At 47.9% G+C, this 20,693-nt stretch overlaps 3 protein-coding genes across 8 annotated transcripts in view; 1 reads left to right on the top strand and 2 right to left on the bottom strand.

The window, feature by feature from the left end:
* On the bottom strand, positions 1-5,714 carry LOC116990527 (oocyte zinc finger protein XlCOF19-like). The gene is made up of 2 exons (XM_033048292.1): positions 5,074-5,714; positions 1-1,089 (listed from the first exon to the last, which is right to left on the bottom strand). The coding sequence occupies exons 1-2, from the start codon at positions 5,147-5,149 to the stop codon at positions 173-175; spliced, it is 993 nt and encodes a 330-aa protein (XP_032904183.1). The 5' UTR covers positions 5,150-5,714; the 3' UTR covers positions 1-172.
* Positions 5,715-9,527: 3,813 nt separating this feature from the next.
* On the bottom strand, positions 9,528-19,248 carry LOC116990528 (ceramide-1-phosphate transfer protein). 4 transcript variants are annotated; one of them, XM_033048293.1, is made up of 2 exons: positions 19,052-19,248; positions 9,528-10,197 (listed from the first exon to the last, which is right to left on the bottom strand). In XM_033048293.1, the coding sequence occupies exons 1-2, from the start codon at positions 19,213-19,215 to the stop codon at positions 9,675-9,677; spliced, it is 687 nt and encodes a 228-aa protein (XP_032904184.1). In that variant the 5' UTR covers positions 19,216-19,248; the 3' UTR covers positions 9,528-9,674. The 4 variants fall into 4 exon arrangements, with proteins under 4 accessions (XP_032904184.1, XP_032904186.1, XP_032904185.1 ...); XM_033048295.1 differs by lacking the exon at positions 19,052-19,248 and adding an exon at positions 16,182-16,321; XM_033048294.1 differs by lacking the exon at positions 19,052-19,248 and adding an exon at positions 10,700-11,023.
* A 19-nt stretch (positions 19,249-19,267) lies between these two features.
* The window catches only part of ints11 (integrator complex subunit 11), a 30,153-nt gene continuing 28,727 nt past the window's right edge, over positions 19,268-20,693 (top strand). The window contains exons 1-2 of one of the 3 annotated variants that reach the window (XM_033048289.1): positions 19,268-19,413; positions 20,611-20,687. In XM_033048289.1, the coding sequence (XP_032904180.1) occupies positions 20,660-20,687 (28 nt within the window). In that variant the 5' untranslated portion in view covers positions 19,268-19,413; positions 20,611-20,659. Of the gene's footprint in view, positions 19,414-20,590; positions 20,688-20,693 lie in introns of all 3 variants that reach the window. The other 2 variants (XM_033048290.1, XM_033048291.1) reach the window with 2 other exon arrangements.

Genomic DNA, 20,693 nt, shown 5'->3' with positions numbered 1-20,693 from the left:
TCTATACTCAATACCCTGACTGATGAAGGACAAGGTACCAGAAGCTTTCTATTATATGCTCTGTGTCTTTGTTTAGTTTATTGTCACGTGTACCGAGGTACAGTGAAAAGCTTTTGTTGCTGTTGTGTGTCCACGATCTCTGGGCCTGGTCCGGTGACTGTGTGTTGTTGCTCTAACTCCTGTGGACACGATGGTGCCCGATGAGGTTGGAGGCAGTTTTGAAGCCCTTTCCGCACTGGAGGCAGCAGTAGGGCCGGTCCTCGGAGTGTGTGCGGTGGTGCACCTGCATGGTGGAGATTTGGCGGAAAGTCTTGCCGCAGATGGGGCAGGTGTAAGGCCTCTCCCCGGTGTGTGTGCGCCAATGCCGCACCAGGGTGGAGCGCTGGCCGAAGCCTTTGCCGCAGGTCTGGCAGCTGTAAGGGGGCTCGCCGGCGTGGGCGCGGCGGTGAGCCAGGAGCTGGGCGTGGTGGGCGAAGCGCTGGCCGCACAGCGGGCACGGGGAGGGGTGGTCGGCGGCGTGAGTGCGGCGGTGGGTGGCCAGGTGGTGGGAGTGCAGGAACCGCCGGCCGCACACCTCGCAGGCGAAGCGCCGCTCGCCGCCGTGGATGCGCCGGTGCTTGGACAGGTTGGACGAGGTCTTGAAGCTCTTGCCGCAGCTGGGGCAGTGGTAGGGCCGCTCCTCGCCGTGGATGCGTTGGTGCACCGTCAAGGTGGAGGACTGGCGGAAGGCCTTGCCGCACACCGGGCACGGGTAGGGCTTCTCCCCCGTGTGGGTGCGCTGGTGGGTGACCAGGTGGTGCTGCTGCACAAACTCGCGGCCGCACGCCCTGCACTTGTACTGCTTCTCCCCGCGGTGGATCAGCTGGTGGATCAGCAGGTTGTAGGAGGTGCTGAAGCGTTTGCCGCAGGACGCGCACCAGTATGGACGCTCGCCGCTGTGCACCTTACCGTGTCGCTTCAGGTCGCAGCGCTGCTTGAAGCTCCTGCCGCACTCCGTGCAGGTGAAGCGCCTCGGGTCTCTGTCTGCACCAGCAGCATCATCCTGCGAACCAGTGCCCGCATCCGATTGCTGCATTGTCTCCATCTCACCTGCAACGCAGCATGTCGCATTCACTATGCATCGCAATCACATGCATTAGAAACATAGACAATAGGTGCAGGAGAAGGCCGTTCGACCCTTCAAGCCAGCACCGCCATTCAATATGATCATGTTCAAGAAGGAACTGCAGATGCTGGAAAATCGAAGGTGGACAAAAGTGCTGGAGAAACTCAGCGGGTGCGGCAGCACCTATGGAGCGAAGGAAATAGGCAACGTTTCGGGACGAAACCCGGAAGGGTTTCGGCCCGAAACGTTACCTATTTCCTATAGTGGAGATTGTTCAACTCTTTGCATGGAGCGAAGGAAATATGCAACGTTGCCTATTTCCTTCGCTCCATAGCTGCTGCCGCACCCGCTGAGTTTCTCCAGCACTTTTGTCTACCTTCAATATGATCATGTCTGATCATTTAAAATCGGTTCCCTGTTCCTGTTTTTTTCCCCCATATCCCTTGATTCCATTAGCCTGAAGAGCTAAATCTAACTCTCTGTTGAAAACATTCAAATTCAACACCTGCTAAAATTATATAAAATGATGAGAGGCATAGATAGGGTAGACAGTCAGAACCTTCATCCCAGAGTGGAAATGTCAAAGAATAGAGAGCATAGGTTTAATGTTTAGGTTAGATACAGAGCGCCCACAAAGTCTATCCCACCAGCTTACTGGTTTAGTTTTAAGATACAGCACGGAAACAGGCCCTTCGGCCCACCGAGACGGCGCCGACCAGCGATCTCTGCTCACTAGCATCGTCCTACATACTAGTGACAATTTTGTGAGTCATTGTAGACATGCAGAATTTCCTCAATCGCATACTGTTCTAGGTTCTATGCCTACTCTATCTAGGCAATTTGTATAGTTAGAACATAGAGCAGCACAGCAGAGCAACAGACCCTTCGGCCCACAATGTCTGTGCCGAACCTGATGCCAAGACCAACTATTATCTGCCTTGAATGGTGCTTGATGGAGCTAGATACAGTGATACATCTTTGTTTTGCATTATAATTCAGTAAAATCACTCTATGCAGAAGCACAATCATAATGTCATTCGTGTCAGACAGGATCTGGTGGAGATGCAGATGTAATGTGAGAAATAAATCGCCCACGTTGTGACATTGGCAGAGAACAATGCAGGTCTGTTTGGAAGGGATGGGGATGTAAACAGTGAGCGTCCTGGGCCTAGCAAGCCTCCCATGCGTCTGTCGTTTTAATTCAGGCGAAGCAAGTTGTCTCTTTGCAAGCATGGCGTTGCATTGCATAGTAAGCCCGGTGTGTGTGCGGTCTGCCGGCCTGTGTTCCCGGGGTGTTTAGAAACATAGAAACATAGAAAGTAGGTGCGAGAGTAGACCACCAGGTCCGTCGAGCCCGCACCGCCATTCGCTCATGGCTGAACACTAAACAGACACACTTACCCACAAACAGTAGACACAAGACACAGAACACAAGACACAACCCTCCCCTTTATACCGCTATCACCCCTCTCCACCCCAAGAACCGCGTGATCTCCTGGGGGAGGCAAAAAAAACGGATAAAAACCCAGGTCCAATTCGGGAAAAAAATCCGGGAAATTCCTCTCCGACCCCAATCCAGGCGATCGACACTTGTCCAGGAGATCACTCAGGTCTTACTATACTAACCATACCTAGGTCCATATCCCTGCCCTCTCCCCGTAGCCCCTTATCCCCTTGGCAGCTAAAAAACCATCTATTTTAGACTTAAATATATTTAACGTTTCTGCTTCCACTGCTCCCTGGGGCAGTGAATTCCATAAATTAACCACCCTCTGGGTGAAGATGTTCTTCCTCATCTCAGTTTTAAAAGAGCCCCCCCTTATTCTGCAACTATGTCCCCTAGTTCTAGTTTCCCCGATCATTGGGAACATCCTCGGTGCATCCACCCGATCAAGGCCCCTCACGATCTTATATGTTTCAATGAGATCGCCTCTCATTCTTCTAAACTCCAAAGAGTAGAGTTCCAGCCTACTTAACCTTTCCTCATATGTCAATCCCCTCATTGCAGGAATTAATCTTGTAAACCTTCGCTGCACTGCCTCCAGGGCTAGTACATCCTTTCTTAAGTATGGACCCCACAACTGTACACAGTATTCCAAATGTGGTCTCACTAATACTGTGTACAGCTGCAGCAAGACCTCCGTGTTTTTATACTCAATCCCCCTAGCAATAAAGGCCAAAACTCCATTGGCCTTCCTGATTGCTTGCTGCACCTGCATACTAACTTTTAGTGATTCATGTACTACTACCCCTAGATCCCTTTGCGTTGCATTACAACGCAGCTCCTCCTCATTTAGAAAATAACTTGCCCTATCATTTTTTTCCCCAAAGTGAATGACTTCACATTTATTAGTATTAAATTCCATCTGCCAAGTTGTTGCCCACTCACCTAGCTTATCTATATCATTTTGCAGACTCTTCCTATCCTCCTCATCCCCTACTTTTCCTCCCATTTTTGTATCGTCCGCAAATTTTGATATATTACACTTGGTTCCCTCCTCCAAATCATTTATATAAATTGTGAACAACTGGGGTCCCAGCACCGACCCTCGCGGAACCCCGCTAGTTACCGGTTGCCATCCCGAGTATGAACCATTTATCCCCACTCTCTGCTTCCTATTTGTTAGCCAATCCTCTACCCATGCTAATATATTACCCCCAATCCCATAATTTTTTATTTTTAGCAATAGTCTAGTATGTGGCACCTTGTCAAAAGCCTTTTGGAAGTCCAAGTATACCACATCCACCGGTTCCCCTTTATCCACCCGGGTTGTTACTTCCTCAAAGAATTCAAGCAGATTCGTTAAACAGGACTTCCCCTTCACAAAACCATGCTGGTTCTGTCCGATGAAGTCATGTTTATCCAAGTGCCCCGTTAGTGTTTCTTTAATAATTGTCTCTAACATTTTACCCACCACCGATGTTAGACTAACCGGTCTATAGTTACCCGCCTTCTGTTTACTTCCTTTTTTAAATATAGGTGTTACATTGGCCATTTTCCAATCCACTGGGACCGTTCCTGCCTCCAGGGAGTTTTGGAAAATTATCACCAATGCATCCACAATCCCCACCGCTATCTCCCTCAAGACCCTTGGATGTAATCCATCAGGCCCAGGGGATTTATCCTCCTTCAGTCTCATTAATTTCCCTAATACCACCTCCTTGGTGATCTTAATAGTATTTAGCTCCTCCATTCCTACCGCCCCCTGTTTATCCAGCGTTGGAATATTTTTTGTGTCTTCTATGGTGAAGACTGATACAAAATACTCGTTTAATGCCTTTGCCATTTCCATGTTCCCCACCAACAACTCTCCAGTCTCACCCTCCAATGGACCAACGTTCACCTTAGCCACCCTTTTTCTTTTTATATAGCTATAAAAACTCTTACTATTAGTTTTTATGTTGTTCGCTAAATTCCTTTCATAGTCTATTTTCCCCGTCTTAATTAATCTCTTAGTTATTTTTTGCTGACCTTTAAATGCTTCCCAATCCTCTACCCTCCCACTATCTCTGGCTACCTTATATGCCCTTGCCTTCAGCCGAATACTATCCTTTATAGTTTTACTGAGCCATGGCTGACTGTTCTTACCCTTACCCCTTTTTTTCTTCATAGGAATAAATTTTTCTTGAAGGTTATACAGTAGATCCTTAAACGTACACCACTGCTCACGTACCGTCTTATTCTTGAGTCTGCTATCCCAGTCAACTTTGATCAGCTCAGTCCTCATACCTTCATAATCCCCCTTATTTAGACTAAGCACCCTAGCCTGAGTTTCAACCTGCTCCCCTTCTATTTGAATATGGAATTCGACCATATTGTGGTCACTTGTTCCCAACGAGTCCCTAACTATGACATTTTTAATTAATCCTGCTTCATTACACAGGACCAGATCTAAGATTGCCTCCCCCCTTGTCGGTTCTGTGACATACTGTTCTAGGAACCCGTCTCTAATACATTCTATGTTTACCTGCCATCGTCCCACCGCCGCTGCCGCCGACACCAAAGATCGACACTGGCCACGCAACGCATGACCCTCCGCACATGCGCACGCCCCTCCGCCCGCCCGCCCACTGCGGAGATAGAGGCCTTTCCCTCGCAAGAGGGATTCTGGGTAACTGGTCACGGCTGACATTTTCTTTCAAATGTTACACCTCTGCGGCACAGTACATCAAAGGGCGGCCTCGCATTTGATGATTGCCGCATTTGAAAGTTTTTCATGACCCAGGCCTCATCCCAACTATTCATTACAGAGTCATACAGCACGGAAACAGACCCTTCAGCCCAATCTGAAGAAGAGTCTCGACCCGTATCATCACCCATTGCTTCTCTCCAGGGATGCTGCCTGACCTGCTGAGTTACTCCAGCATTTTAATGTCTATCTTCAGCCCAACCCAACGGGATGAAGGCAGCAGAATGAGGTTGAAAGGGGAAAAAATAGATCAAATGGCGAAGCAGACTCGATGGGCCTAATTCTGCTCCTGTGTCTTATGGTCTTTTGAATGAGTGCTGACTCCTAATCAACAGGGATTGTGAATTTAACATGGGACTTGTGTGCAAAGGAACTGCAGTTGCTAGTTTACAACGAAGATAGACAGAACAAGAGGATTTCAGTATAGGAGTAAAGAGGTTCTTCTGCAGTTGTATAGGGTTCTGGTGAGACCACATCTGGAGTATTGTGTACAGTTTTGGTCTCCTAATTTGAGGAAGGACATCCTTTGTGTTGAGGCAGTGCAGCGTAGGTTGATCCCTTCTTCAGACTACGGGTGCTATCTGTACGAAGTGTGTACGGTCACCCTGTGACCGCATGGGATTTGTCCAGGTGCTCCGGTTTCCTCGCACATTCTACAACGTGCGTTTTTTTTAGGTTAATTGGCTACTGTAAATTGTCCCTTGTGTATAGGATAGAACTAGCAAACAGATGATGTGCAGGAAAGAACTGCAAATGCTGGTTTAAATCGAAGGTAAACAGAAAACAGATGATCATTGGTCGGCGTGGACTCGGTGGGGTGAGGCCTATTTCTGCACTGTAAGTCTAAACCTAAAACTTTTTCCACAAAGAGGGTGGTGGGTATATGGTCAGTAGTTGAAGCAGGTACAATAACTTCACTTACAATAACATGTGGAGAGGTACATGGACAGAAAAAGTTTAGAGGGACATGGGCCAAAGGTGGGCAAATGGGACTAGTTTGAATGGGGCATCTTGGTTGGCATGGACATGTTGGGTCGAAGGCACGTTTCTGTGCTCTTTGCCTCTATAAACATCACAACAAGATGTACGGCATCCATTTACTAGAGAAATTCAATGCTACTTTGCTGCCCCAAAGAATGAGAGTTCTATTTGTGCAATTACAACCGGTTCAATGTCAGAATGATCTGCACCATAATTTATTGTTTTAATATGGTATATATTACTTAAATTACAAATATAAGAAGTTACATAAATCACATTTGATTTAACCTGAAAAATTAAAGATATTTCTAACTTAAACATCCACATTCACGACAGAGACGTATTTTAACTTGCCTTCAGTCCTCTTTCCCCCCCCCCCCCTCCCCACCACCACTTTCTGTCTGCAGAAGGGTCTCAACTCGAAACGTCTGTTTCATCTCCAGTTCTTGACCCCCACCCTTACTTTCAGTCAGAAGAAGGCTCCCAACCCGAAACGTCACCTATCCTTTTCCTCCTTCCAGTTACATATTGTTTTTAATTTTCCACTTGTGGTTGCACTGCTGGAGTTGGCATTTGGAAACAATGCAAGATATCCTGCAAATGTAAATCAAAGCCATTCGCTGTGCAAGTTCACTGGTTGTAAACGAATGCGATTAGGCAAGAATTGACGAGTAATCAGCAAACAAAGACAAAGTGCTAGGGTACCTCAACTGGTTAGGCAGCATCTCTGGAGATGGATAGGTGACGTTTCAGGTCAGCACCCTTCTTCAGACTTGTTCGATCTACATGTTAGCTTTCATATGCAAGGACATATGTCAACACCAGCACCCTTCAATTTCTTGTAATTAAAAAAAATACTGCTCTTCTATTTTTTGATTATGACGGGGAAAGGTTGAAAGAGAGGGGCGGGGCAATGCTTGGCGAGTGATCCAGGTGTGTGGGGCGGGGGGGGGGGGGTTGATAGGCAGAAGTTTGGACAAAGGCCAGGGATGAAAAGACAAAGGGTGTGAGATAAGGACAGAGTAATGTTGTAGTCTGAGTCGGAATAACAACCATCAAGACAGATATCCAGTGGTCTTCAAAGAATCATAGCTCATATTTAATTTATTTCTTATTGAAGTTCTTTTTCTTCCTCGTCCTGAGGTAAATTGCCTTTGGAACCATGATAAACAGATCAGGTCACAGCCTACATCCAAGCAATGCTCATCTTGCTTCCAGTTGGAATGTCAGAACAAGGAACTGCAAATGCTGGTTTAAAAAATAAAACCACAAAGTGCTGGAGTAACTCAGTGAGTCAGGCAGCATCTGTGGAGGGTTCTGTCCGAAGAAGGGTTTCGGCCCGAAACGTTGCCTATTTCCTTCGCTCCATAGATGCTGCTGCACCCGCTGAGTTTCTCCAGCATTTTTGTGTACCTTCGATTTTCCAGCATCTGCAGTTCCTTCTTAAACAGCATCTGTGGAGAACCTGGATAGGTGACGTTTTGTGTCGGGATCCTTCTTCAGATTCTGAAGAAAGGTCCCGACCCGAAACGTGATCCATCCTTTTTCCTCCAGAGATGCTGCCTGACCCACTGAGTCACTCCACAACTTTGTGTCTATCTTCGGTATGAGCCAGCATCTGCAGTTCCTTTCTATACACATCACCTACTCATGTTCTCCTCAGAAGCTGCCTGACCTACCAAGGTGCTTCAGCACTGTGTGTTTTCACAAACAAACCAACCCCTTCTGAACTATTTTTCAAAGTCTGTCTATCCTTTCTCTCCTTCACCTGTCAGATTGGAGTTGGTTACAGGGCCGCCCGAAACGTTGCCTATTTCCTTCGCTCCATAGATGCTGCTGCACCCACTGAGTTTCTCCAGCACTTTTGTCTACCTTCGGTTTTCCAGCATCTGCAGTTCCTACTTAAACACTTAGAAAACCATGGCGTTAGTTTTATCCTACACACTGTGAAGTATCCATGGTGTAGGATAGAACTACTGCAGTGGTTCGATTTTTCCTCCCACACAGTGTACGGGTGATCAATGGTTGGCTCGCAGACTCGGTGGTTCAACGCTGTGTCTCTAAAACTAAACTAAGATAAAACAGTTCAAAAACCCCATTTGCTCTATTCAACTAGTGGTCCTTCTGTGAAACAACAAACTCGGTCTACCAGGGATTTGGTCCGCTGTAACTGAAAGACGTTATAAAGAGGTCCATTACAGCAAGGGTTTACTGTATAGCACTCTCACCTGGATTTGAATTTCTCTCTCACCCAACAGAAAGGCCAATTACTAGTTAAAAAAGCTTACAAATTATCCTCAGATCCACTGATTCTGACAGAATAGGTTTTCTATCCGAAACAACACTTGGTGGGAGCCACCATTAATTCTGCTCATAAGTTCTAAGAGCAGAATTAGGCCATTTGACCCATCAAGTCCACTCGGTCCTTCAATCATGGCTGATCTATCTTTCCCTCTCAACCCCATTCTCCTGCCTTCTCCCCATAACCTCTGACACCCTTCTTTCATCTCCGCAACATCGCCAAACTCAGACCCTCTCTCACACCGCCCGCTGCTGAAAGACTCATCCATGCCTTCATCTCCTCCCGACTGGACTATTGCAACTCACTTCTCCTTGGCATCAGCTCCACCTACATCAACCGACTCCAACTGGTCCAGAACGCAGCCGCCCGACTCATCACCCATACCAAATCCTGGCATCACATCACTCCAGTCCTCAAACAACTTCACTGGCTTCCCATCTCCCACCGGATCACCCACAAAATCCTGATCCTCACCTACAAAGCCCTCCACCATCTGCCCCCCCCCCCCATATCTCATTGACCTCCTCTCCCCCTACCAACCCTCACGGTCCCTCAGATCCACATCAGCCGGTCTCCTCTCCATCCACAAGTCCAACCTCCGCAGTTTTGGGGACATAGCCTTCTCCAGGGCAGCTCCCAGGCTCTGGAACTCCCTCCCCCAACTGATCCGCAATTCCGTGTCCCTCAACATCTTCCAGTCCCGCCTCAAGACCCATCTCTTCACCTCTGCCTATCCTTAGCCCCACGTCCCCGTCCCTTTTCATCTGTGCATTAATTGCCTCATACTGTGTTTTGTATTGAATTCTGTCTTTACTTTGTGTACTAGTCATGTCTCTACTATTTATTTAATTCCCCTTACATGTTTTTCCTCTACATGCTCAATTTTTGTAAGGTGTCCTTGAGACTCTTGAAAGGCGCCCATAAATAAAATTTATTATTATTATTATTAATCAAGAATCTATCAATCTCTGATTTTAAAATATCCATTGACTTGGCCTCTGCAGCTGTCTGTGGCAATGAATCCCATAGATTCACTGCCCTCTGATTAATGAAATTATTGCACCGAACATCCCACGACTTTACATAAAACACAGAATCAAGGAAGGTCAAGTAAGCCATGTTGAGCGTACAAGTCCTGCGTGATATCGTAGGCCTTTGAAATGAGTGGCACAGCCTCTCCGAGCGTCTCCACTACCTTTTCAGTTGTGCCCATGTTCATGACCTCAAAGAAGTCTGCGCGACCGGGCAGAAAATGGAATGCAAGAACGGCAGACTTGCGCACTATCCACTGGTGATAGTTTGCCAGGGAGTCGTTGTAGGCCTCTGCGCACAAGACGGAGGTGTTGCTGTCATCGGAGGCCACCCGTAGCTTTTCCAGGAAGAGCTGCAGCCACCTGAGGGCACGGTGGAGTCTCAGTAGAGTACGGCAGCCAGAGTTCCAGTGATCGCCTCGCTTCTTCACGTCCACCAGCTTGTTGTCGACCTCGTACTTCACCATTGACTGGATGGTTTTATATTGGCTGCCGTTTTCGCCACTTTGGTAGTTTTCCAGAATTTGGATTTTGGTGACAGCATCCTTTGAAATAAAGGAAAAGGCTGTACCCAGGCTGCTCATGAACCTAAACAGGGAATGAAATAACACACTTTAAATGTCGATGCAATTAAAATTTGAAGTAAAGAGAATGAAAATTAGATATTAGAAATTGTAATTAGGTGGTATTCGAGTGCACAATAATCACAGCCAGGGCATCGTATCCAAATTCTGAACTTATTTACTTGCAAGCCACTATTCCAACAAAATTCCACTTTATTTTGTGGTTTTAAGAGGTGGGGGGAGGGGGGGGGGGGGGAGAGAAATCATGATGTGCAAATCGTGAAAAATTATTAAATGTAACAGTTATGATAATCAGCCTTTGGGTAGCATACAAAACAAAGAAACAAAGCGCTGGAGTAACTGAGCGGGTCAGGCAGCATCTCTGGAGAAATGGAATAGGTGACGTTTCGGATCGCGACCCTTCCTCAAACTTAATCAATATTTATCTGGTGTTATTTCGGATTTGCCGCATCTGTAGTTGTTGTTATTGGATTTTGAGGATGACATTAGGTCGGCCGCTCACTCACTTCACCAGCCCCTTCCACCCAGCCAGGTAGTGCTGCTGCTCCAGCTCGCCGCTCTGGGTCAGGCAGTGTTTGAATGATTCCAGGACCTCGCTCAGCCTGAAGGCCTCGGCCGCCGCCATCTTGCCGCCAGCGGCCGCCGGCCAATCACACGGCGCGTACCACAGACTCCCGCCCGGGTCCTGTATGGAAGCGGCGACACGATTGGCTGAGCCCGGCAGAGGGGCGGGGAAGTAGGCGTTGTCGAGGCAACGGCGGTAGGTAGGCCCGAAGCCTCGGTCTTGCGTGACGGGCCGGCTGGTGTTGTCGTTCTTGGTTTCTTGGTCCTCCAAAATATTCCAAATGGAATTTAAACTGGAGGTGGTGAAGGGAGGGATTAAGCCAGAAAGGGTTATTGGGAAGAAAGAGCTACTTTAAATTTAGTTGCATCTGGTTGGGTAACTATAGTAGAGGTAACTATAGTAGAGGTAACTATAGTAGGGTCGTTCGCTTGTTTCCTCGGTGCTGGTCCGTGTGAGGAGCGGCTGCTCGCCACGGAAAGGTGAGGACGGCACCCCGGTTCAATGGAAAGAGAACGGGTGGTTAAGAACAAGAAGGCTTTTAGTGCATCAGTCAGGGTATTGAGTAAAGAAGTGGAAAAAAATGATCTCGACCCGAAAGGAGATGCTGTATTGTATTGAATTGAATGCCTTTATTGTCATTCAGACCTTACGGTCTGAACAAAATTTCGTGCCTGCAGTCATACATACATCATACAATAATAACAACAATAAACACAAATAAACACCACCACAGTGAGTCCTCCAAGCACCTCACTGTGGTGGAGGCAAAAATCATAGGGCTGCAGTCTCTTCCCTCCTCTTCTCCCTCTGCGCTGAGGCGATTCCCCACCAGGCGATGGTACAAACAGTCCCGCGGCTCACCGAACCCCGCAACGGGCCGGCTCAAACACCCCGGGGTGGTCGAAGCTGCCGCCCTCCAGTCCAACGGACGCAGCCGCTGGCCCGCGGCTCAACCCCGGACCCAGGTCACCGCCGCCAGAACGCCGTCCCAGCCACCGGAGCACCGTTCCAGCCCCGAGCCGGATTGCCCTCACGTGAGTGCCGTTCCTCCCTCGAGCTGGGCCACTCCGACGGGAGTGCCGTTCCTCCCTCGGGCTGGGCCACTCCGACGGGAGTGCCGTTCCACCTCGGGCTGGGCCACTCCAACGGGAGTGCCGTTCCTCCCTCGGGCTGGGCCACTCCGACGGGATTGCCGTTCCACCTCGGGCTGGGCCACTCCGACGGGAGCGTCACAGCCCCTCACGGGAGAGTCTCAGCCCCTCGCCAGGCCGTCCTCACGGGAGCGCAGTTCCAGCCCCGAGCTGGGCCGCCCTCACAGGAGCGAGCCCAGGGCAAGTCCTGACAGGCTGCCTCCGGAGTCCCGAGGTCGCCAGCTCCGCCATTAGGCCTCAGCGCAGACGGAGGCAGAGAGGGGGGATATGACGAAAAAGTCGTATTCCCCCTAAGGGAGAGACAGCAAACCCCGTTTCAACCCCCCACCCCACATAAACACAACCTAAAAACCAAAAACACAACTAGACAAAACTAAAAAAACAACACAAAAAAGTAGTCAAACGGACTGCAGGCGAGCCGCAGCCGTTCCCAGCGCCGCCACTTCCGCCATTGTATGACCGGCTGAGATACTCCAGCACTTTATATCTATCTATCGAGTAGAGAAGTTGGGTTAGACACAAAATGCTGGAGTAACTCATCCATGCCCTGCACATTAGAAGCAGTTTACAGAGGCTAATTAACATACAAACTTGTGCATCTTTGGGACTCAAGAGGCAACCGGAGCCACCTGGAGGAGACCCACGTGGACACAGAAAGAATGTGCAAATCTCCACACAGACAGCAGCCGAGATCAGGAATGAACCATGCTAGAGGACCCTTAAACTAATTCCATTGCTCTACTCACTCTCTGTAACTTCACAGCTGCCCATACACCAAATAAATGTACAGGAAAGCTCAGAATTGTTTTCTTTTTCTCTGGATGGGCGATGGTTCAGGACTAAACCAATAGATATTCCCTAAAGTTATAAAGTTGCCTTGAGAAAGCAAATAAAGATCACCCCCCTCCCACAGGTCATTAACAAGTAGCATAATTATCCAGACAAAGAAGATGGACAAGATTCATTTCCCTTGCAGACGCTGGTTTACACCGAAGATAAGCACGAAGAAGTGGAGTAACTCAGCGGGACAGGCAACTTCTCTGGAGAGATGAATGGGTGACATTTTGGGTCGAGAACCTTCTTCAGACAGTCACGGGAAAGGGAAATGAGAGATATAGACCATGATGTAGAGATATAGAACAATGAATTAAATATATGCAAAAAAGCTATGATGATAAAGGAAACAGGCCAGCTGTTTATTAGGTGAAAATGGGAAGCTGGTGCGACTTGGGTGGGGGAGGGATAAAGTGGGAATGCCATGGTTACTTGAAGTTCAAGAAATCAATATCACTCCCCAGTAAGCTCCCCAAGCGAAATATGAGATGCTGTTCCTCCAATTTGCATTTATAGCATGGTAACATGCCCTTCAGTCTACCAATTCCACACTGACCATTGATCACCTGTTCATGCTAGTTCTATGTTATCCCACTTTCTCATCCGCTCCCTGCACAATAGGGGCAATTTGCAGAGGGCCGATGAACCTACAAACCTGCTGGTCTTTGAGATGTGGAGGGAGACAGGAGCACCCGGAGGAAACTCACGCAGTCACGGGGTGGAACGTGCAAACTCACACAGACCGCACCCGAGGTTAGGATTGAACCCGGGTCTCCGGCACTGAGGCAGCAGCTCCAGTGATCTAGAAATTATATTCCTATCTCCGTAATGCAACATATGATGCAGGATGGTGCAAGATAACCAAGATGTGCTAGATGGTGCAAGACAAGAAATACTTTTTGCCTTCCATCACAGTGAGGAATCCGCTGTGGTAGATATTTATGTTAACTTTTATGTAGTTGTGTGTCTTGTTTTTTTTAGTGTGGCTGTATGGTAATCGAGTTTCACTGTATCTTAATTGGTACATGTGACAATAAAAGATCTTTGAAACCTTTGAAGTAGATACGATAGTAACAAAGGTGTATAGATTGCTTACATTCAGGACATGAGTATAAAAGTTAGGAATTTCACATTACACCTTTATTAAAGTGGTTTGATCACAATTGGAGCTTTGTGTGAATTACTGGTCGCCCTATTACAGGAAGGGCGTGGAGGATTTAGAGAGGGTGCAGAAAGAGGTTTACCAGGATGTTGCCTGCATTTAGGTATAAGTGTCACATGTACCAAGACACATTGACAAGCCGGGGTGAAACTGGTCTTTGATTATGCTGATGGCCTTGCCGAGGCAGCATGAAGTGTAGATGGAGTCAATGGCATTAAGATTGTTTAATTTAGCAGTTCTACTGTGCTACCCACTACCTTGGCGCTGTATGGCAGCAACTCTACCGCTGCGCCACAGTGCCGCCCTAACATTGCCAGTGTTCTGTAACATAATGTCCCAACTTCCATGCTCAATATCTTGACTGATGAAGGACAAGGTTCCAGAAGCTTTCTATGCTTTGTATCTTAGTTTAGTTTATTGTCACGTGTACCGAGGTACAGTGAAAAGCTTTTGTAAACGGGCATCTGCTGTTGTGGCCCCACGATCTCTGGGCCTGGTCCGGTGATTGTGGATTGTTGCTCTAACTCCTGTGGACGCGATGGTGCCCGTTGAGGTTGGAGGCGCTTTTGAAGCCCTTGCCGCACTTGAGGCAGCAGTAGGGCCGATCCTCGGAGTGTGTGCGGTAGTGCACCTGCACGGTGGAGGTTCGCCGGAAGGTCTTGCCACAGATGGGACAGGTGTAGGGCCTCTCCCCCGTGTGGATGCGCTTGTGGGTGACCAGCTGGTGCTGCTGCACAAACTCGCGGCCGCACGCCCTGCACTTGTACTGCTTCTCCCCGCGGTGGATCAGCTGGTGGATCTGCAGGTTGTAGGAGGTGCTGAAGCGTTTGCCGCAGGACGGGCACCAGTATGGACGCTCGCCGCTGTGCACCTTACCGTGTCGCTTCAGGTCGCAGCGCTGCTTGAAGCTCCTGCCGCACTCCGTGCAGGTGAAGCGCCTCGGTTCTCTGTCTGCACCAGCAGCATCATCCTGCGAACCGTTTCCCGCATCCGATTGCTGCATTGTCTCCATCTCACCTGCAACGCAGCATGTCGCATTCACTATGCATCACAATCACATGCATTAGAAACATAGAAAATAGGTGCAGGAGTAGGCCATTCGACCCTTCGAGCCAACACCACCATTCATTCTGATCATGTCTGATCATCTAAAATCTGTTACCCTGTTCCTGCTTTTCCCCCATATCCCTTGATTCCGTTAGCATCAAGAGCTAAATCTAACTCTCTGTTGAAAACATTAAAATTCAACACCTGCTAGAAGTATATAAATTAAGAGAGGCATAAATAGGGTAGACAGTCAGAACATTCATCCACATAGTCAAAATGTCAAAGAATAGAGGGCATAGCTTTAACGTTTAAAGAGATATAGAGCAGAAACAGGCCTTTTGGCCAACAAAATCCATCCCACCAGCGTAAAAATAAAACATGCCCAGCCAACCAGCTGTTTTCTTACTGGTTTAGTTTGGAGATACAGCATGGAAAGAGGCCCCTCGGCCCACTGATTGCGCGCCGACCAGCGACCCCTTCACACTAGCACCATCCTACACACTAAGGACAATTTTGCGAGTCATTGCAGACATGCAGAATCTCCTCAATCGCACTGTTCTAGGTTCTATGCCTACCCTATTTATGCCGTTTGTATAGTTAGGACATAGAACAGCACAGCAGAGCAACAGACCCTTCAATTTACAATGTTTGTGCCGAACCTGATTCCAAGACCGACTCTTATTTCCGACTACATTCTATCTTTGTCCGGCCCCCTCCCCTGACAGTCTGAAGAAGGGTCTGACCCGAAATGTCACCCTTTCCTTCTCTCCAGAGATGCTGCCTGACCCACTGAGTGACTCCAGCATTTCCTGTCTACCTTCGATTTAAACCAACATCTGCATTTCTTTCCAACACCAACTATTATCTGACTTGAATGGTACTTTATGGAGCTAGATAGTGACATTCTTTGTTTTGCATTACAATTCAGTAAAATCACTCTATGCAGAAGCACAATCATAATGTCACTCGTGTCAGACAGGATCTGGTGGAGATGTAGATGTAGTGTGAGCAATAAATCGCCCACGTTGTGACATTGGCAGAGAACAATGCAGGTCTGTTTGGAAGGGATGGGGATGTAAACAGTGAGCGTCCTGGGCCTAGCAAGCCTCCCATGCGTCTGTCGTTTTAATTCAGGCGAAGCAAGTTGTCTCTTTGCAAGCATGGCGTTGCATTGCATAGTAAGCCCGGTGTGTGTGCGGTCTGCCGGCCTGTGTTCCCGGGGTGTTTACCTGCCATCGTCCCACCGCCACCGCCACTGGCCTCGCCCTCCGCACATGCGCCCGCCCGCCCACTGCGGAGATAGAGGCCTTTCCCTCGCGAGAGGGATTCTGGGTAACTGGTCACGGCTGACATTTTCTTTCAAATGTTACACCTCACCCATTGCTTCTCTCCAGAGATGCTGCCTAACCCACTGAGTTACTCCAGCATTTTTACGTCTCTCTTCAGCTCAACCCAATGGGGTAAAGGCAGGAGAATGGGGTTGAAAGGGGGAAAAAATCGATCAAATAGAGACGCAGTCTCGATGTGCCAAATTCTGCTCCTATGGTCCTGTGAATGAGTGCTGATTCCTGATCAACAGGGATTGTGAATTGAACCTGGGACTGAACATGAATCAGAAATCACACCAAACTTTGTCACCCTCCATAATAAATTTTTATTGCCTTATTCTACAAGCAGATTACATTTTTCTTTGTCCTTGCACCACGAGGCAGTTGCTGATGTTAATTATTTTCTAACAGAAAATATGTTTCCACTAGTGGGAGTGTCTAGAATCAGAGGTCAAAGCCTCAGAATAAAGGGACGAACATTTAGAAAGGAGATGAAGAGGAATTTCTTTAGTTGGAGGGTGGTGAATTGATATAATTCATTGCCACAGAACACTGTGGAGGCCAAATCAATGGATATTTTTAAGGTGAAGATTGACAGATTCTTAATTAGTACAGGTGCCCAGGGTAATGGGGAGAATGGGGTTAAGAAGGAAAGATAGCAACCATGACTGAATGGCGGAGATGGGCCAAATGGCCTAATTCTGCTCTTACAATGTATGAATTGATGAAAATAATGCTGTCTATACTCAGCGGGTCAGGCAGCAGCTGTGGGTAAAGGTTTATGCTCGCAGATTGCCAACATTATCTGCCGTGTAGAAAGAAACTGCAAGTGCTGGTTTACACTGAAGATAGATACAAAATGCTGGAGTAAGTGAGCGTGTCAGGCAGCATATCTGGAGAAATTGATTTTGAGGATGATATTAGGTCCCTCACTCACTTCACCAGCTCCTTCCATCCAGCAGGTAGACAGATTCTTAATTAGTACGGGTGTCAAAGGGGTTATCTGGGAGAAGGTTATCTGGGAGAAGGCTCAGGCTCAGTGCTGGGACCCCAGCTATTTACAATATATATTAATGATCTGGATGAGGGAATTGAAGGCAATATCTCCAAGTTTGCAGATGACACTAAGCTGGGGGGAAGTGTTAGCTGTGAGGAGGATGCTAGGAGACTGCAAGGTGACTTGGATAGGCTGGGTGAGTGGGCAAATGTTTGGCAGATGCAGTATAATATGGATAAATGTGAGGTTATCCATTTTGGTGGCAAAAACATGAAAGCAGACTATTATCTAAATGGTGGCCGACTAGGAAAAGGGGAGATGCAGCGAGACCTGGGTGTCATGGTACACCAGTCATTGAAAGTGGGCATGCAGGTGCAGCAGGCAGTGAAGAAAGCGAATGGTATGTTAGCTTTCATAGCAAAAGGATTTGAGTATAGGAGCAGGGAGGTTCTACTGCAGTTGTACAGGGTCTTGGTGAGACCACACCTGGAGTATTGCGTACAGTTTTGGTCTCCAAATCTGAGGAAGGACATTATTTCCATAGAGGGAGTGCAGAGAAGGTTCACCAGACTGATTCCTGGGATGTCAGGACTGTCTTATGAAGAAAGACTGGATAGACTTGGTTTATACTCTCTAGAATTTAGGAGATTGAGAGGGGATCTTATAGAAACTTACAAAATTCTTAAGGGGTTGGACAGGCTAGATGCAGGAAGATTGCTTCGGGATGTTGGGGAAGTCCAGGACAAGGGGTCACAGCTTAAGGATAAGGGGGAAATCCTTTAAAACCGAGATGAGAAGAACTTTTTTCACACAGAGAGTGGTGAATCTCTGGAACTCCCTGCCACAGAGGGTAGTCGAGGCCAGTTCATTGGCTATATTTAAGAGGGAGTTAGATGTGGCCCTTGTGGCTAAGGGGATCAGAGGGTATGGAGAGAAGGCAGGTACGGGATACTGAGTTAGATGATCAGCCATGATCATATTGAATGGCGGTGCAGGCTCGAAGGGCCGAATGGCCTACTCCTGCACCTAATTTCTATGTTTCTATGTTTCTAAGGTAGGAGAATGGGGTCGAGAGGGAAAGATAGATCAGCCATGATTGAATGGTGGAGTTGACTTTATGGGTCGAATGTCCTAACTCTGCTCCTACAACGTATGAACTTAAAATAAATATAATTGACTATAGATACGCAACAAAAAGCTGGAATAACTCAGCAGGCCAGGCAGCATCTATGGGGAAACGGAACAGGTGACGTTTCGGGTCGAGACCTGTTACCTTTTTTTTTTCAATTCAATTCAACTTTATTGTCATTGCACAGATACAAGTATGGGTACAACGAAATGCAGTTTAGCGTCTGTTCGTAGTAATAGTGCAATATAGAAATAAAAATACAGAATAAGCAAACAATGTGGACGGAGAGACTGGAGAAATCTATCGGCGGGACTCCGAGTTCAGCAATGTGATAGTGTTGTTGAAGAAGCTGTTCCTTTATCATTGCATAACTTTCATTCATTTGTTCTTTATCTCTCTACATCACCGTCTAAATCTCTCGTTTCCCTTTCCCATGACTCTCAGATTGAAGAATGGTCTCGATCTGAAATGTCACTCCAGAGATGCTGTCTGACCCAAAATGCTGCTGAGTTACATTTGTGTCTATCTTCGGTATTTTAAACCAGCATCTGCAGTTCCTTCCTCAATATCCTTCCTGCTATACTCAGGGGTTGTTGTTGTTGTTATTGGGTTTTGGGAATGACATTAGGTCGGCCGCACACTCACTTCACCAGCCCCTTCCACCCAGCCAGGTAGTGCTGCTGCTCCAGCTCGCCACTCTGGGTCAGGCAGCGTCTGAATGATTCCAGGACCTCGCTCAGCCTGAAGGCCTCGGCCGCCGCCATCTTGCCGCCAGCGGCCGCCGGCCAATCACACGGCGCGTACCACATACTCCCGCCCGGGTCCTGTATGGAAGCGGCGACGCGATTGGCTAAGCCCGGCAGAGGGTCGGGGAAGTAGGCGTTGTCGAGGCAACAGCGGTAGGTAGGCCCGAAGCCTCGGGCTTGCGTGACGGGCCGACTGGTGTCGTCGTTCGCTTGTTTCCTCGGTGCTGGTCCGTGTGAGGAGCGGCTGCTCGCCACGGAAAGGTGAGGAGGGCACCCCGGTTCAATGGAAGGAGATGGGGTGGTCAAGAAGGCTTTTAGTGCATCAGACAGGGTATTGAGTAAAGAAGTAGAAAAAAAGGGCCCCGACCCGTAAGGAGATGCTGTATGGCCCGCTGAGATACTCCAGTATCTATCGAGTATACAAGTTGGGTTAGACACACAATGCTGGATTAACTCAGCGGGTCAGGCAGCATCTCTGGAGAACATGGATAGGTGACATATCAGGTCAGGGTGGTTCTTCAGACTGAGAGTCGAGACATTATGTTACAGTTGTATAATATGTTGATGAGGCCACTGATTACCAAAGATCCTCTCTGCTATAAGATCTTTGCTGATTACTGTAGTTTATTTTAGAGATATAGCATGGAAACGTGCCCTTCAATCCACCCACTCCACACTGACCGTTGATCACCCATTCATGCTAGTTCTATGTTATCCCACTTTCTCATCCACGCCCTGCATACTAGGGGGCAATTTGCAGGTGCCAATTAACCTCCAAACCTGCACGTCTTTGGGATGCTTGGGAAACCGGAGCACCCAGAGGAAACCCACGCAGTCACAGGGAGAAAGTGCAAATTCATCACAGACAGCACCCGAAGTTAGGATCGAACCTGGATCTCTAACGCTGTGAGGCGGCAACTTTACCTACTGTGCCACAATATTGCTGCAGTACTCTGTTCAGTTTTAGTCAACCTGCTATAGGAAGGATTTCATTCTGCTGGAAAGGGTGCAGAGATGATTTATGAGGATGTTGCCAGGCATCGAGGGCCTGAGCTATGGGGAGAGGTTGGGCAGTTCTTTGGAGTGTATAGGCTGAAGGGTTATCTTATGGAGGTGTATAAAATCACGATGAGGGGGATAGATAGGGCGAACGCACAGGCTTTTACCCAGATTAGGGGAAATCAAAGCTGAAGGATAGAAAACCTGTGAATTGTGGAGCTGGCGGAAGGATTAAGGGGGAAGGGGAGGGGAGAGGGGTGTTTATAGAAGTTACCTAAAACTGGGGAATTCAATGTCCATATCGCTGGGCTGTAAGCGGTGCTGCTCCATCAGTTTGTGTGTGGCCTCACTCTGGTAATGGAGGAGGGCCAGGCCAGAAAGATCAGTATAGATACTTTGTGTTGTGTTTTGCTTATATTGAGTTCTTCAAACTTAACAGCTTTCCTTGACAACATTTAGAATGACTGACTGACTTCACTCCAATCTGACAGAGCGAAACCTAGTTACAATGCCTGAAATAAAAGTCACGCCTTTGGGTAAGA

Source organism: Amblyraja radiata, chromosome 31 (assembly GCF_010909765.2).
Source record: "Amblyraja radiata isolate CabotCenter1 chromosome 31, sAmbRad1.1.pri, whole genome shotgun sequence".
NCBI classification, from domain to species: Eukaryota; Metazoa; Chordata; class Chondrichthyes; order Rajiformes; family Rajidae; genus Amblyraja; species Amblyraja radiata.
Note: the sequence above shows the minus strand (reverse complement) of the source record. Positions and strands in the feature narration are given on the sequence as shown.

Coding starts and splice junctions, on each gene's coding strand:
- LOC116990527 (XM_033048292.1), bottom strand. CDS start 5,149: ATGTGCGGAGGGTCATGCGTTGCGTGGCCAGTGTCGATCTTTGGTGTC. Junction 1,090..5,073: donor CGGCGGTGGGACGATGGCAG/GTAAACATAGAA, acceptor GCTGCGTTGCAG/GTGAGATGGAGACAATGCAG.
- LOC116990528 (XM_033048293.1), bottom strand. CDS start 19,215: ATGTGGTACGCGCCGTGTGATTGGCCGGCGGCCGCTGGCGGCAAGATG. Junction 10,198..19,051: donor GGGTGGAAGGGGCTGGTGAA/GTGAGTGTGCGG, acceptor TTCCCTGTTTAG/GTTCATGAGCAGCCTGGGTA.